The 13,071-nt window shown below is 34.0% G+C and overlaps 1 protein-coding gene across 1 annotated transcript; it reads left to right on the plus strand.

Moving 5' to 3' along the window:
- The first annotated feature begins 1,307 nt into the window (after positions 1 to 1,307).
- LOC125648225 (galactose-3-O-sulfotransferase 2-like) lies at positions 1,308 to 13,071 on the plus strand. The gene is made up of 2 exons (XM_048875194.2): positions 1,308 to 10,856; positions 11,747 to 13,071. The coding sequence occupies exons 1-2, from the start codon at positions 10,693 to 10,695 to the stop codon at positions 12,891 to 12,893; spliced, it is 1,311 nt and encodes a 436-aa protein (XP_048731151.2). The 5' UTR covers positions 1,308 to 10,692; the 3' UTR covers positions 12,894 to 13,071.

The following is a 13,071-nucleotide window of genomic DNA, read 5'->3' on the forward strand; positions in this document are numbered from 1 at the left end:
ATGTAATGAAATTGATTATTGTCAATGAAGTTCTCATAAAGATTAGCCCTACCATGCCACTTGAATTTTACAATATTTGCATATTTAGTTTTATTGTTATGATTAATTATGAAGTAGTTAAAATGAAAATTGTACACAAAAACAAGACCAAATTTCCTATATACAGAAATAAAGTTCCTGAAAAGACAATATGTGTACCAAATTGATTCATCAACTCCTGCATATTTGTGAAATAAAAGAGTAATATTTTCTCAAGATTAGTGGATGTTTTGAGAAGACTAATACATGTATTGATTATACAGATGTACATGTAATAAACAATTGTTAATTTTGCATACCAGTCAGCATGGACAGAGTAAAAGGTTGCACATGTTCAGTGGAAAATACATCAAGGATAATACATTTGGTAGAAATCACTTTTTATGATGATATTATATAAGGCCAAAAAAAAATTGTATGTTGGTTTCCACTTTCCCGACCGACCCTAAAAATTTCTGCTGACTCTAACACAACATGGCACATGCCCAGGCTATACTGATCCCTCTGCCTGCACATCCATCCATCAGTACGGTCTTTCCTTCTTTTTCATTACAGAGTTATCGGACTTTAAATCTGTCTTCATCGGTCATAAACATTTGAAGCTTCTTAATTGAACAACTGAACCAGTTCTAACCAATTTTGGTATAATTTTAGTATCTATGGGTAAAGAGGAACAAAATTGTGAATTTCATTGACCCTGGCTCCCTGTGGCATGATTATGATATAAAGCAATGAGACCAAAATTGTGAAATTTATAAAAATCCCATTGAGGTGGGGCTAATTTGGTCGTATATTGAAAATATGTTATGTCTTCGAAAAACTTCTAGAGAGTAAGTCGGCTAAATGTTTGTGTGATTGCGATGAGTTGTCTACTATACAACTGTAGTTGTGACGACTCTAGGGTTCTGGCTCCATTATGTTTACATGAGTAAGTAAGCATGAAAATTTCTACTGAGTATTCTTAGAGTAGTTGTTTTGAACCCAATGGCAAATTACATAATGACATGCGGGCCCTCTCTCACTTGTGAATTTTGTAACTATATATATGAATGTTCATTTCTACCAAAATCTTTTTTGGTGTAGTCTGGGAAGCAAAGTCACAGATTTTCTGTCGTGAATTTTGAGCTTTGAAAAAAGGTCCCATGGGGATTTTTAAAAGTTGGCATGTATGATATATATACTCCTTAGGAAAATTCCTTCATGATAATTTGTCTTAATTAAGTGTATATGTGTGTGTGTGTGTATACACATAAATGTATTGTGTGTATGTTTATATGTTATTCAGCTTAAAGATCAGCTCCAATTGTTTACTTGAACTCTAATAACCATATGAGGTGCAGTGACTCCTTCCTTTTTGTCCAATGGTAATTTTGGCCTGTTTCAATTCATGTTGACTCTGTCTTTTGGTTTTTTTTTTCTTTCCTTATGTATGCAACATCCTATGCCCTGCTGGGGCTCTAGCTGGATTAGAAATAAATCTGTCTTAATTTCTATGACACTCTAGAACTTGTACTGTAGGAAGACACATAATTTTTAGACTAATATCTAGCATATGTGAGCAATATAATCAAACACTGCATGACAAATTGAAAATATTACATTGTATAACCACCCGAGAAGAAAAAGCGATGACCGGGTTACTTAGCAAAGATGACTTATATTTCCAATGCAACTCCATATGCATCTACAGGTTTGTCTCCGTATCATTCAATGTTTGGATAAATCCAAATTTACCATTGGATTTATTTGTTTAAAGGGACTGCTTCATGATTTTTGAACAAAACATTTTTTATGTTCCCCAAACAAAGTTTGGGAACATATTAATTGTTTTTACTCTGTTTCTTCTTCTTATTAAGGTCTTCCGTCTCCTGCGGAAGACCTTACTATTATTGTTCGCGTTCTTCTTCTTCATTATTATTATTATTTTCCTTGGTAGTACACGCGTTTTTCTCAGCCATTTCTCCATCGATTTTCACGAAATTTTCAGGAAAGATGTCTTTTGGTGACGAGACTTTGCTTGCAAAATTTCGTGCTTGACGTCACTTCCGGTCAGGAGTTATCTCTCTTTTAGTGACTTTTTGAAGGGCCTTGTTGTCCACACATCTCCTCCGTTAGTTTTGAAGCTAGAGTCTTGAAATTTCTACACAAGATAGAGTAAACATTTTAGAAGATTTGTGGTGGATTCGATTTTACCGGAGGCGATTTGCCTAAACGCTCGCCTGGACCTGAAAAAATGGATGCCAAAAATTTTCGCCGATTTCGGCGATTTTTGACCTTTGATCTCCAATATCTTTTTTCTTGCAAATATTTTGTTAAGACATGTAGAACAAAAGTTGTGCACATTTACGAGATCTTTTCGAAAATATCAAGATTTAGGGGCTAGCCCCTTAAATTAGGGATCTAGAAGGGCTCAAAGTCTAGATCAAATATCTCAAAAATCGTTAATATTTTGGTATAAGTCAAAGAACAAAAAATGTTCATCTCAACAATCCAAATCTATTCATATAAAAATTTAGGTCATATGTTACGTAATAAGGGATTTTAAGGGCCAAAACCATAAATTTTTTACCCCTTGTATCTCGAAAACGACAAATATTTTGAAAAGCAATAAAGAACAAAAGTTGTTCAGAATGATGATCTGAACAATATGCATATTTCGTTTTTACCCTATGTGGCCCCGTTAGGGAGCTACAGTTTGGCCCCTAAAAATTACTTCTAGAAATAACTCGAGAACGGTAAAGAATTTCTAAATACTTGTTGAACAAAAAATGTTTGAAATGTCATGACCTTTCTTACGATATCAAGCAAAAGGGGCTGACCCTTTAAATTAGGGGCCCAGAAGGGTCCAAAGGTTTATGAGAATATCTCAGAAACTATTAATATTTTGTAATAAGTCATTGAAGCGGAAATGTTCATCTAAACGAGCTTGTTCTTATCAAATCAAAAAGTAGGTCATATGTTACGTAATAAGGGATTTTAAGGGCCAAAATCATAAATAATTGACGCCTCATATCTTGAAAACGACAAATATTTTGAAAAGCATTATTGAACAAAAGTTGTTCAGAATGATAATCTAAACAATATGTACATTTCGTTTTTTCCCTATGTGGCCCCGTTAGGGAGCTACAGTTTGGCCCCTAAATATTTCTTGTAGAGATAACTCGAGAACGGTAAAGAATTTCTAAATACTTGTTGAGCAAAAAATGTTTAAAATGACAAGGCCTTTCTTACGATATCAAGCAAAACGGGCTGGCCCTTTAAATTAGGGGTTCAGAAGGGTCCAAATGTTTTTGAGAATATCTCAGAAACTATTAATATTTTATAATAAGTTGTAGAAGCGGAAATGTTCATCTCAACGAGCTTGATCTTATCAAATCAAAAAGTAGGTCATATGTTACGTAATTAGAGATTTTAAGGGCCAAAATCGTAAATATTTGACGCCTCATATCTTTAAAACGACATATTTTTTGAAAAGCATTATTGAACAAAAGTTGTTCAATGTGTCATAACCTATCGATCAATATCAAAAAATGGGTCTGTGGGCCTCATGGCTCGCCTGTAGAGTCGATTTTTGTCGATATCAGTCGATTTCAAAAACTTGTAACTGGTAAATATTTTGTAAGGACATATTGAACAAAAGTTGTTCAGTTTATCGAGATCTATCGATTGATATCAAGAAATAGGCCTATGGTCCTAATGGCTCGCCTGTAGAGTCGATTTTTTGTCGATATCGGTCGATCTCAATAACTTTTTACAGGTAAATATTTTGTAAAGACATATAGAACTAAAGTTGTTGAGTCTATAGAGGGCTAACAAATGACATCAAGAAATAGGCCCGCGGGCCTTATGGCTCGCCTGGAGAGTCGAATTTCAAACGAATTTCACTGCAACTTTGCTTCAGAAGCTTATGATATGAAAAATTGATTATATCTAAAGTGTCTTAAAGTCGGAAACTAAATTGGGACTCATTTGTCTTTTTTTTTTTTTTTAACTCCGAGTGCATCAACAAATCGGACGGAAGACCTACTCGTTGCTCGCAACGAGATCATGTCTAGTTATTATTATTATTATTATTTTTTTCCCTTTCGTCTCCTAAACCGTTGGATGGATTTTCCTGAAACTTTCACAGGTTATAGACAACGATGGTACCTCGAGGCATTTTTTTCATTTTTTCAAAATTCACTTCCGTTCGTCAGATACGTCCGATTTTCCGGTTTTTGAAAGAAACTTTGTCCGGGGGTAAACTTGAAAACCACAAAAGATAATCGAATGAAACTTTCAGGGATGACAGATCTATCTTCTCTATGGTGCATGCACGTAATATTTTTTGTCGCCGTCACTTCCGGTCGTCACCGGAAGTGATTAAATAAATCATCAATTTCAAACTTTTTTCTTTCAAATTGAAACCTATATCGTTTTACTAGGTCTAGTTCTAATTCTCAAAAAATGTTGACCCACCGGAAGTTGAATCTCCAACTTCCGGTTATATCAAAGAAAGACTATTCATTCTCTCATTTTTCAGTGCCATAAATCTCGGTCATAAAACAAGTTAATGATTTGAATTTTACATATGTTATAGACACTATACATGTCTAAAGTATACTTAAATATTTTTGTAAAATTCACTTCCGGTCGTGAGATATGGGGTGGATATATTGAAGCCTTGTTTTTTCAGTTTCTCAATAATGAATTTAGATAGACGCTTGAAACTTGTCGAGTTGATTAACTAACATTAGTCCATTGTACACATACATTCAATTTTTTCGTCCGTCACTTCCGGTCTATACCGGAAGTGTTTTTAAAAATGTCGATTTTCCGATTTCTTCGAGTGATTTCTCAGAGATGGCTGGATATATTTTCTTGAAATTTTCAGGAATAATGTCTTATGAAATGACCTTGCTATAATTATTTTTGTTTTTACAAAATTCACTTCCGGTCGAAAAATATGGCCGATATTCTGTCTCTCAAAAGGAATTTTGTCCAGCATTTTTCTTGGAAAAGGTAAAATATAGGTTCATCAAATATTCAGGGATAATCAATCTCCGTTTATATGCGTGCAGTAGGGGGTTGAACCGTCACTTCCTGTCGTCACCGGAAGTGATTGAAGGAATCGCAAATTTCAAACTTTTTCTTTCAAATTGAAACCTATACTAGTTTATTAACTCTCTTTCAAAGTGTCAAAAGAATATTGAGTCTGTCGGTAGTCAAAACAACTACTTCCGGTTTCTTCATAAAATACCTTTTTTCTTTTTGTCTCTTTCTCCCCATAAATCTCGCTTATATTTGAAGTCTTTCATATGATTTTCACATGTCTTAATAAAAAGTATCAACTTCTAGAGTTTTGATGATTTTGTTTTTCAAAATTGACTTCCGGTCGGTAGTAACCTACTACTTTTTCTTTCTTTAGTCTACTTCTTTTTGTTGAGAACTCTTTCAGATAGAGACGTGAAATTTTCAGGGAATATAGACAGTAAAGAGTCGCTGTCATTTATAGGAAAACACATCTGAATAGTACTTCCGGTCGTCACCGGAAGTTACAAGAAATGAGTAAAAAATTCGATAATACACTTCTCATTTATTGTTAAAGTACATTCTCTGATATATTTGAATGGTTTTTGTAGGATCAGAAAACTCTTTACCGGAAGTGAACAAACGGAAGACCTACTCATTACTAGTAATGAGTTTCTAGTTATTATTATTATTATTCTTTTTCTCCGGTACTTTTTTTGTCCGGTAGTGTTCTCAGAAACTATAAAGGGATCGATATGAAACTTTCCATGATGATAGTATAGCGTTTGTAGATGTGCATAGTGATAGTCATTTTGTCTGCACGTGCATGCACGCGCGCGCACGTGCACTGCAATTTTGGTACAAAAAATGGAAAATCAGAATATTAAAGGGATCGATATGAAACCTAAATAGGATGATAGTATATCATTTGTAGATATGAAAAATAATAGTTATTTTGTCTGCACGCGCACGCATGCACGTTCACGTGCATTACAAAATTTGTACACTAACTTTGGAATCAGTCTAACTTTTTTGTTGTTCATTGAAATGACTTGATATTCATATCATAGGTAGATATTGAGACCCTTAACTGATTTGCATGGTCAAAATTACCAATTTGCACGCGCATGCATGTGCGCTTCATTTTGATTGGATAATACTAAAACGTTTGTAACTATCTTATTTATGAAGCGAATGAGATGATATTCACAGCATACGTAGACAATATGTGTATCTATATATTGGTGTAACAAAAAATACCAACACACACGTGCATGCGCGTGCAACGTTTTTCAAATGTTCAATTTTTAAAGGACAATAACGTTTTTGTTTTTCATCAAATTCTATTGATATTAGGGGTTTAGATGTGTCTTCGTACTCCTTACAAATTGCTGTGGTTAAAATTACTGCTCAGCACGTGCATGCACGTGTGCTGATTTCTGATTGGACGATTTTAAAATCGCTATAACTTCCTTATATTTGGTGGAAACGTTATGAAATTCATACTGTGGGTATATGATACAAATGCCTGTTGAACGACATCAACAAAAATTCGGAATCATACACGCGTGCGAGTGTATGCACGTGCAACGCTTTCTTTCATTTCTTGGTACTGAAATGACCATATTGAACGTACTACATGTAATCAAAGGCTAAAACAAAATGATTTTTTCTTATAGATTCACAAGGACATCACTTTTTAATTGGGGGAGGTTTGGGGAACATCTGTAACGGTTCCCGTTACAATTAGAACTAGTTTATTTTTTATGTTAAATATTAAAAGTATAACTTATTTAATATTGACAACCAAAATGTTGACCTGATGAATGCAAGAATAAAAGCTATATTCTAGACTTAAATCTGTGTTATGTAAACAAAGACTCGAGTCTTTTTATGTATACATACAAACAAACAAGTGAAATATCAATTTTGTAATATATAGCATCTTAATTCTGCATAGTCACAAATTTTAACTTTTAGATGACACATTTTATACGAAGAATGCTTGAAATGTGAAAGATATAATAAACTTGGATCGATATCCATTTTTTTTTTAAATTTCGTAAACAATAATATACTGCAATCTTTGTTTACAAACAAATAATGAACTCTCTAAAATGAGCTTCTGTAATAATGTATAACCTTAATTTTTATTTGAAATCTTTTAACGTTAGACAGTAGATTTTGATCATTAAAAGTGAAAAATAAAATTTTGGGTAAAATCATGAATCAGTCCCTTTAAATTCAGAGGAAAATCAAGATGTCAATAGCTGGATTCCAGAGCGCAAGAAGAAAATGCAGGAGATGATGAAACTATAGCTTCAGACATCATAGAAAAAATGCAGAAATCAGAAGAGATCGCTGTAATTCTGGTGCTAAAGAGAAACCAATTCCTGTTGGATCCATCGTGTTACCAAGGAATCATGTTATGGGCAGAAACAAAATTCAAGATCATTGGAATTCTACACCTTGAAAAATGTGACAATAATGTGTATTCTGTACAGTTATTAGATGTTTCTGGAGAAAAGGGGACAGTAACAAGAACAAAATTATTGAATACTGGTGAACTTTGTGATTCGGAATACAAAGACAATGCTGTGGACATCATTGAAAAAAAACCAAGGGAAGTGGATGGTCGACTCATTATCCTCAATGTCTGGATAGATTGACTGCACATATAGATTGATTGATTGATTGCATATTTTAAGGGGAGACATATTTGATTTTGTACTTTCTGTCCATCTGTTCGTCTGTGTTACTAAATCTTGTGAACGCTTCTCCTCCTATATGGCTTATATCGGATAGACTTGCAACTTCGTACAATGCTTCATTGCCATTTAGATGTACATATTGTCAGGACAGGAGGATCCAAATATTTCCCTAAAAGTTATAGTGGATCTAAGAGGATGGAGGATGTAAAATAACTTGTGAACACTTCTCTTCCTAAAGGGCTTATCAGATAGATTTGAAACTAATGTGCAATGCTTGCCATTTGTAGATGTGCATATTGCAGGGACAGGAGGATTCATTTTCAATAGTTGTCTTTAAAGGTATAGTGGATCTGAGTGGTGGAGGGTGTAAAATAGTTTGTGAAAACTTCTCCTATGTGGCTTATTGGAGTTCATAATGTCTACATTCCAGCTCATGCTTTCTCCTCCATACCATGCAGTACATTAAAGGGGAGGGGGTTTCATTTGGAGCATTTCCAATTTTGGGAGCTGGGGAGACATTTGTTTTTCATAAAAACAATTTCTAGTGTTTAATGTCCCACTCGAGAATTTTTCATTCATATCGAGACATCACCGTTACCAGTGAAGGGCTGCATAATTTAGGCATATATACTTGCCGGCATTTATGACCATTAAGCAGGGAGGGTTCTTTATCATGCCACACCTGCTGTGACACAGGACCTCGGTTTTTGTTATCTCATCTGAAGAACCACCTCATTTAGTTGCCTCGTAGTTGCCTCGTATGACAAGCAAATGGGTACTGAGGATCTATAATTTTAATGTAAAAACAACAAAATATTTTTTGAATTGCATTTATTTATCGGGAAACGTCAATAACTAAAACACATGTCATTTTCAATATGTTCATCAAGTTTTAGAATAATATGTGGAAAATTATTGAATTAGCGTTATTCCCCAAAATGTTAAAAAACAAACAAATGTGGATGCATTTTCCTTATAGCATGGTTTACATATCATTTTTTCTGTTTATATTAGTAGAGTTACATTTGTTATAGTTATTCATGGGAAAAAATCCATACCTTTCCTTAATAATTTCAAATCTATAGCTTCCAGATTATGTATACCCCCATCAAAAACTGAAGTCTGGCACCATACAGCTGAGCTATTTAAATCACTCGGGATTAAAATTGTATGTAATTTCAAGAAAAGACACAGATAATGATTCCTTATCACCTTGGTAAAATGTTTGTCAAAAATGAAGGAAATATATCGCATTATGGACTTGATAAATAATTGAATGAAAACAGAGTTATTGTCCTTGGATTCAATATTTTGAAACATATCATTGACTATTCAAATATAACTAAGAAATTTTGAAATATTTTATGGCTAACAAGATTTTTTACAATAACTATCGAAAAAGATTCCAACAAAATTTATGTTCCTATCATTAAATTATTGACTTTGCAAAATCCTATGACGTCACACGAGTGTGGAACTACGTTAAAGCAATATATTACTGACGGTATATGATAAAAATATTTAAAAGATCAAAATAACTATTAGACAATTTTGTAGATAAAAAATAATTGATTATCAAAATTTCATTTTAAGTGGCATGTTTTTGCATAATTATTACTTTCTTATACTTATAATACTTAAAGTAATTTATGACAAGATGTTAATAAAATGTGTAGATCACATGCTCTCAAGCAAAATTCCGTTTATTTTGCTGAATTTTTCATCAGATCTTGCAATTGTGGATTATATTAGTTATACCAATAGATGCTAATACTGCTGCGTACTTGAATAGTTGAAAGTACCGTTAGTTAATTACAGCTTGTATTGCTTTTAACAAATAAAAATTAGAAACTGGAAAAAATAAAACATGCTGCTTATAAACTAAAATACCAAGCTAATATTAACTGGGAATATTAACAGTTATTTTAGAATCATGGGATTTTCTTCATAATTCTTTTTAATACTTATGCTGTTTCCAATTTACAATGAATTTGAAAATTTTTATGAAGTCCAGACCTGCCCCAACCCCCGATTCTGCCTATGAGACATAGATTGAAGATAGATATCTACAGGAAATAAAAATTGGCATGAAATTTATATCATTAATTATAAATAAGTAGGCATTAATAGTTTATAAATCTGGGGCCGGAAAGACTAGGGGACGGATTGGTATTGGGGCCGGAACGACCTGTTATTGTTCGAAATTATATGCTTATTATTAGGTGTTGGTGTTAATTTGTTCTCTGTATCCTTACGAGTGTTGTGCATTATAATATATGTGTAAAGCAAATCTTTTCTGTATGTAATACGTACTGATCAGTGATGCTATGACACATGTAGATTGGTCTTTTGTATACAATGACTGAACAAATTCGAGCTGCACATTTGTGCCCAATAGCCTATAGTCCTAAAGATGCAAAGAGTGATGATTGATTGTATAGTAATATTCAAACCCTAGTTATATGCCTCGCGCCGTTACGTCTGACAATTTAACACAAGGTCTCCATCTTTTTCGGGATCAAAAAGTAGGTCACAGCTACAATTCCTCTTTATTTATGTTTTTCTCCATTTTAACGTCTAACATACACATACAATGTTAACCGAAAAATCCTTTCTTGTACCCCCTAAAGGCTCCCTTACCTCACCCCCTCCATAGCACTGATATTGACCATTCGAATTAATTAAATGTTTCATTGCCCTTACTAAAAATCCATGTCAAATGATTCAAAACTTCCGGTTTGGCGACCGCGATGTATTACACGCGCTCTCATTGGGTATTGATATTCTCAGGAATTTCGAAATAACACTGGTGTTCTTTCTTGAAAACCTGTATCTGCTGATTTTTTTTATATGAAATGATAATATGACCATATTTTGGTAGTTTTACAGTAATTCAAATATTGATAATATGATCATTTCAAAATGAAATAGTATGATTAGGGCCTATGACAAAAGAAGACATTCCCGAGAATACCAATACCCAATGAGAGCGCGTGTAACACATCGCGGTCGCCAAACCGGAAGTTTTGAATCGTATAGACACTTGATTATGGGCAATGAAGCATTTAATTTGAGGGTCAATGTCAATGGGCTGAGGTAAGAGATCTTGTTGGAGGTACAATGAGGGGTGTCACGGTAAACATTGTATGTGTATGTTAGACGCTGAAATGGAGAAAAACATAAATAAAGAGGGGTTGTATCGATTGGCCTACTTTTTGTTCAGAAAAAAGATGGAGATCTTGCTTGCGAATAAATTAAGTTTATGAAACAAGCACCTGTGGTCAAACTGTCTTTGCACACCTGGTGTATTTATATGTAGATAGAGGTTTTTTTATTATATTTATTGGTTAAAATTCTGATAACTGATGGGATCGATCACTATTCATAATGTGATTGTTTTCACAATTGCATTCTTAATGTCAGCATGTAGTTTGTAAAACTGACCTTGACGTCTTTCGTGAAAATTTGTTTTTAATAATGGAGGATCTTTCTAATTAATTGGTGCAAAATTTCATATTTTTAGCTCACCTGAGATAAATCTCAAGTGAACTTTTCTGATCATCCATTGTCCGGCGCCCTTCTGTCCGTCTGCTGTAAACGTTTCACATTTTCGACTTCTTCTCCAGAACCACTGGGTCATTTTAACCAAACTTGACAAAAAGAATCCTTGTGTAAAGAGATTTCAAGTTTGTTCAAATGCAGGGCCCTTCAAAGGGGAGATAATCACGAAATGCAAAAATAGGGTGGGATCATTTAAAAATCTTCTCAAGAACCTCTAGACCAGAAAAGTACAAATTTACATAAAAGCTTCATGGCATAGTGCAGACGAAAGTTTTTTTTTTAATCGTGGCCCCCAGGGATAGGTTGGAGCCACAATATAGGCGATCAAAGTCTTAGATACAAATATATGTAGGAAAAATCTTTATATGTGGACCAAAGTGACTCAGGTGAGCGATGTGGCCCATGAACCTCTTGTTTTCTTCCAGGTGGATTTTTCTGGGTATTGTGATAGCAGTTCCCATTTGGCTGACGGTGGCCAATTACATATTCCTTAAATCATTAAAATATAGTTCAACATATGAAAACATGAACCAGTCAAGAAATCTCGATAGTGCCTCTAGGAAATATTTTCCAACAAAACAGAGAACAGTTCATCAACATATTGCGTTTTTGAAAGTCCACAAGACCGGAAGTACAACCGCTCAAGGAATTTTCCTACGTTATGGATTACACAAGAATTTAACTTTTGTTGTTCCCAATAATAAATCATGGTATCCAAACATTATCGCTTTAAACGATTCCGTGATACCCGGTTACAATATAATTCCTCCCCCAGAAGGGAAAACCTATGACATCTTGTGTTTCCACGTCGTTTACAATCGCTTAGCGTTTGAAGATATCATGCCAAATGATACTAAGTACATTGGGATCGTTCGTGAACCATTCCTGCAATTTGATTCCACCGTCCGATATTTCAAATTTGGGAAAGATCATGGGGTAGCACAATACATTCGCCATTTTCTGAAGAATCCAAAATCATACATGAAGAAAATCGACCAGCGGCGTTCCAACTTTCTAAACAATAGAATGGCTTTTGAGTATGGTTTTCCCTCCAGTCTGTTTCACTCTTTTGACATGCTCGCCGTAAAGCAGTATTTGGAGAAACTCGATAGAGAATTCCATGTAGTCATTGTGAGCGAGTATATGAATGAGTCAGTCATTCTATTACGTCGAGTGTTGAATTGGGATTTGAAGGACATCCTCTTTGTTAATCTAAATGTCAATCCCAATCGCCATGACTTAAATCAGGTCGGCCTGAAAGAAATTCGTTTATATCGTCAGTATGCCAAATTGGACTATGAATTGTACAATTTTTTCGTCAAACGTTTATGGCAACAGATCTATTCTTATGGAGAAGATATTCTAGAAGAAATTTCGTATTTCAAATTATTGAGAACTCTCTTACAAAATTTCTGCAGTAGTGTAGATAAAAGCTTACTGAAAGTAGAAGAATCATCATGGAGTTCTTCGTTCAGTGTGACAAAAGACGACTGTATAGAAATGAAACAAAAAGAAATGTGGTATCTCAGGAATGTAATGAAACATCAGTATTCCAATGGAACTCAAAATTAGTCTCTCTCTTATTACTCCGATGTGTTACTTTTAGACAATTTTTGGTGATAATGCCAAAATGTTAATCTCGAAATTTTGCTGAAATTGTGTTTATCGCTGTTCATATGATGATATCATTACAATATATTCAAGAATGACAATTTTAAAGCTCTATAGAAAGATAAATCATGTTCTTGAA

Source organism: Ostrea edulis, chromosome 6 (genome assembly GCF_947568905.1).
Source record: "Ostrea edulis chromosome 6, xbOstEdul1.1, whole genome shotgun sequence".
Lineage (NCBI taxonomy): Eukaryota > Metazoa > Mollusca > Bivalvia > Ostreida > Ostreidae > Ostrea > Ostrea edulis.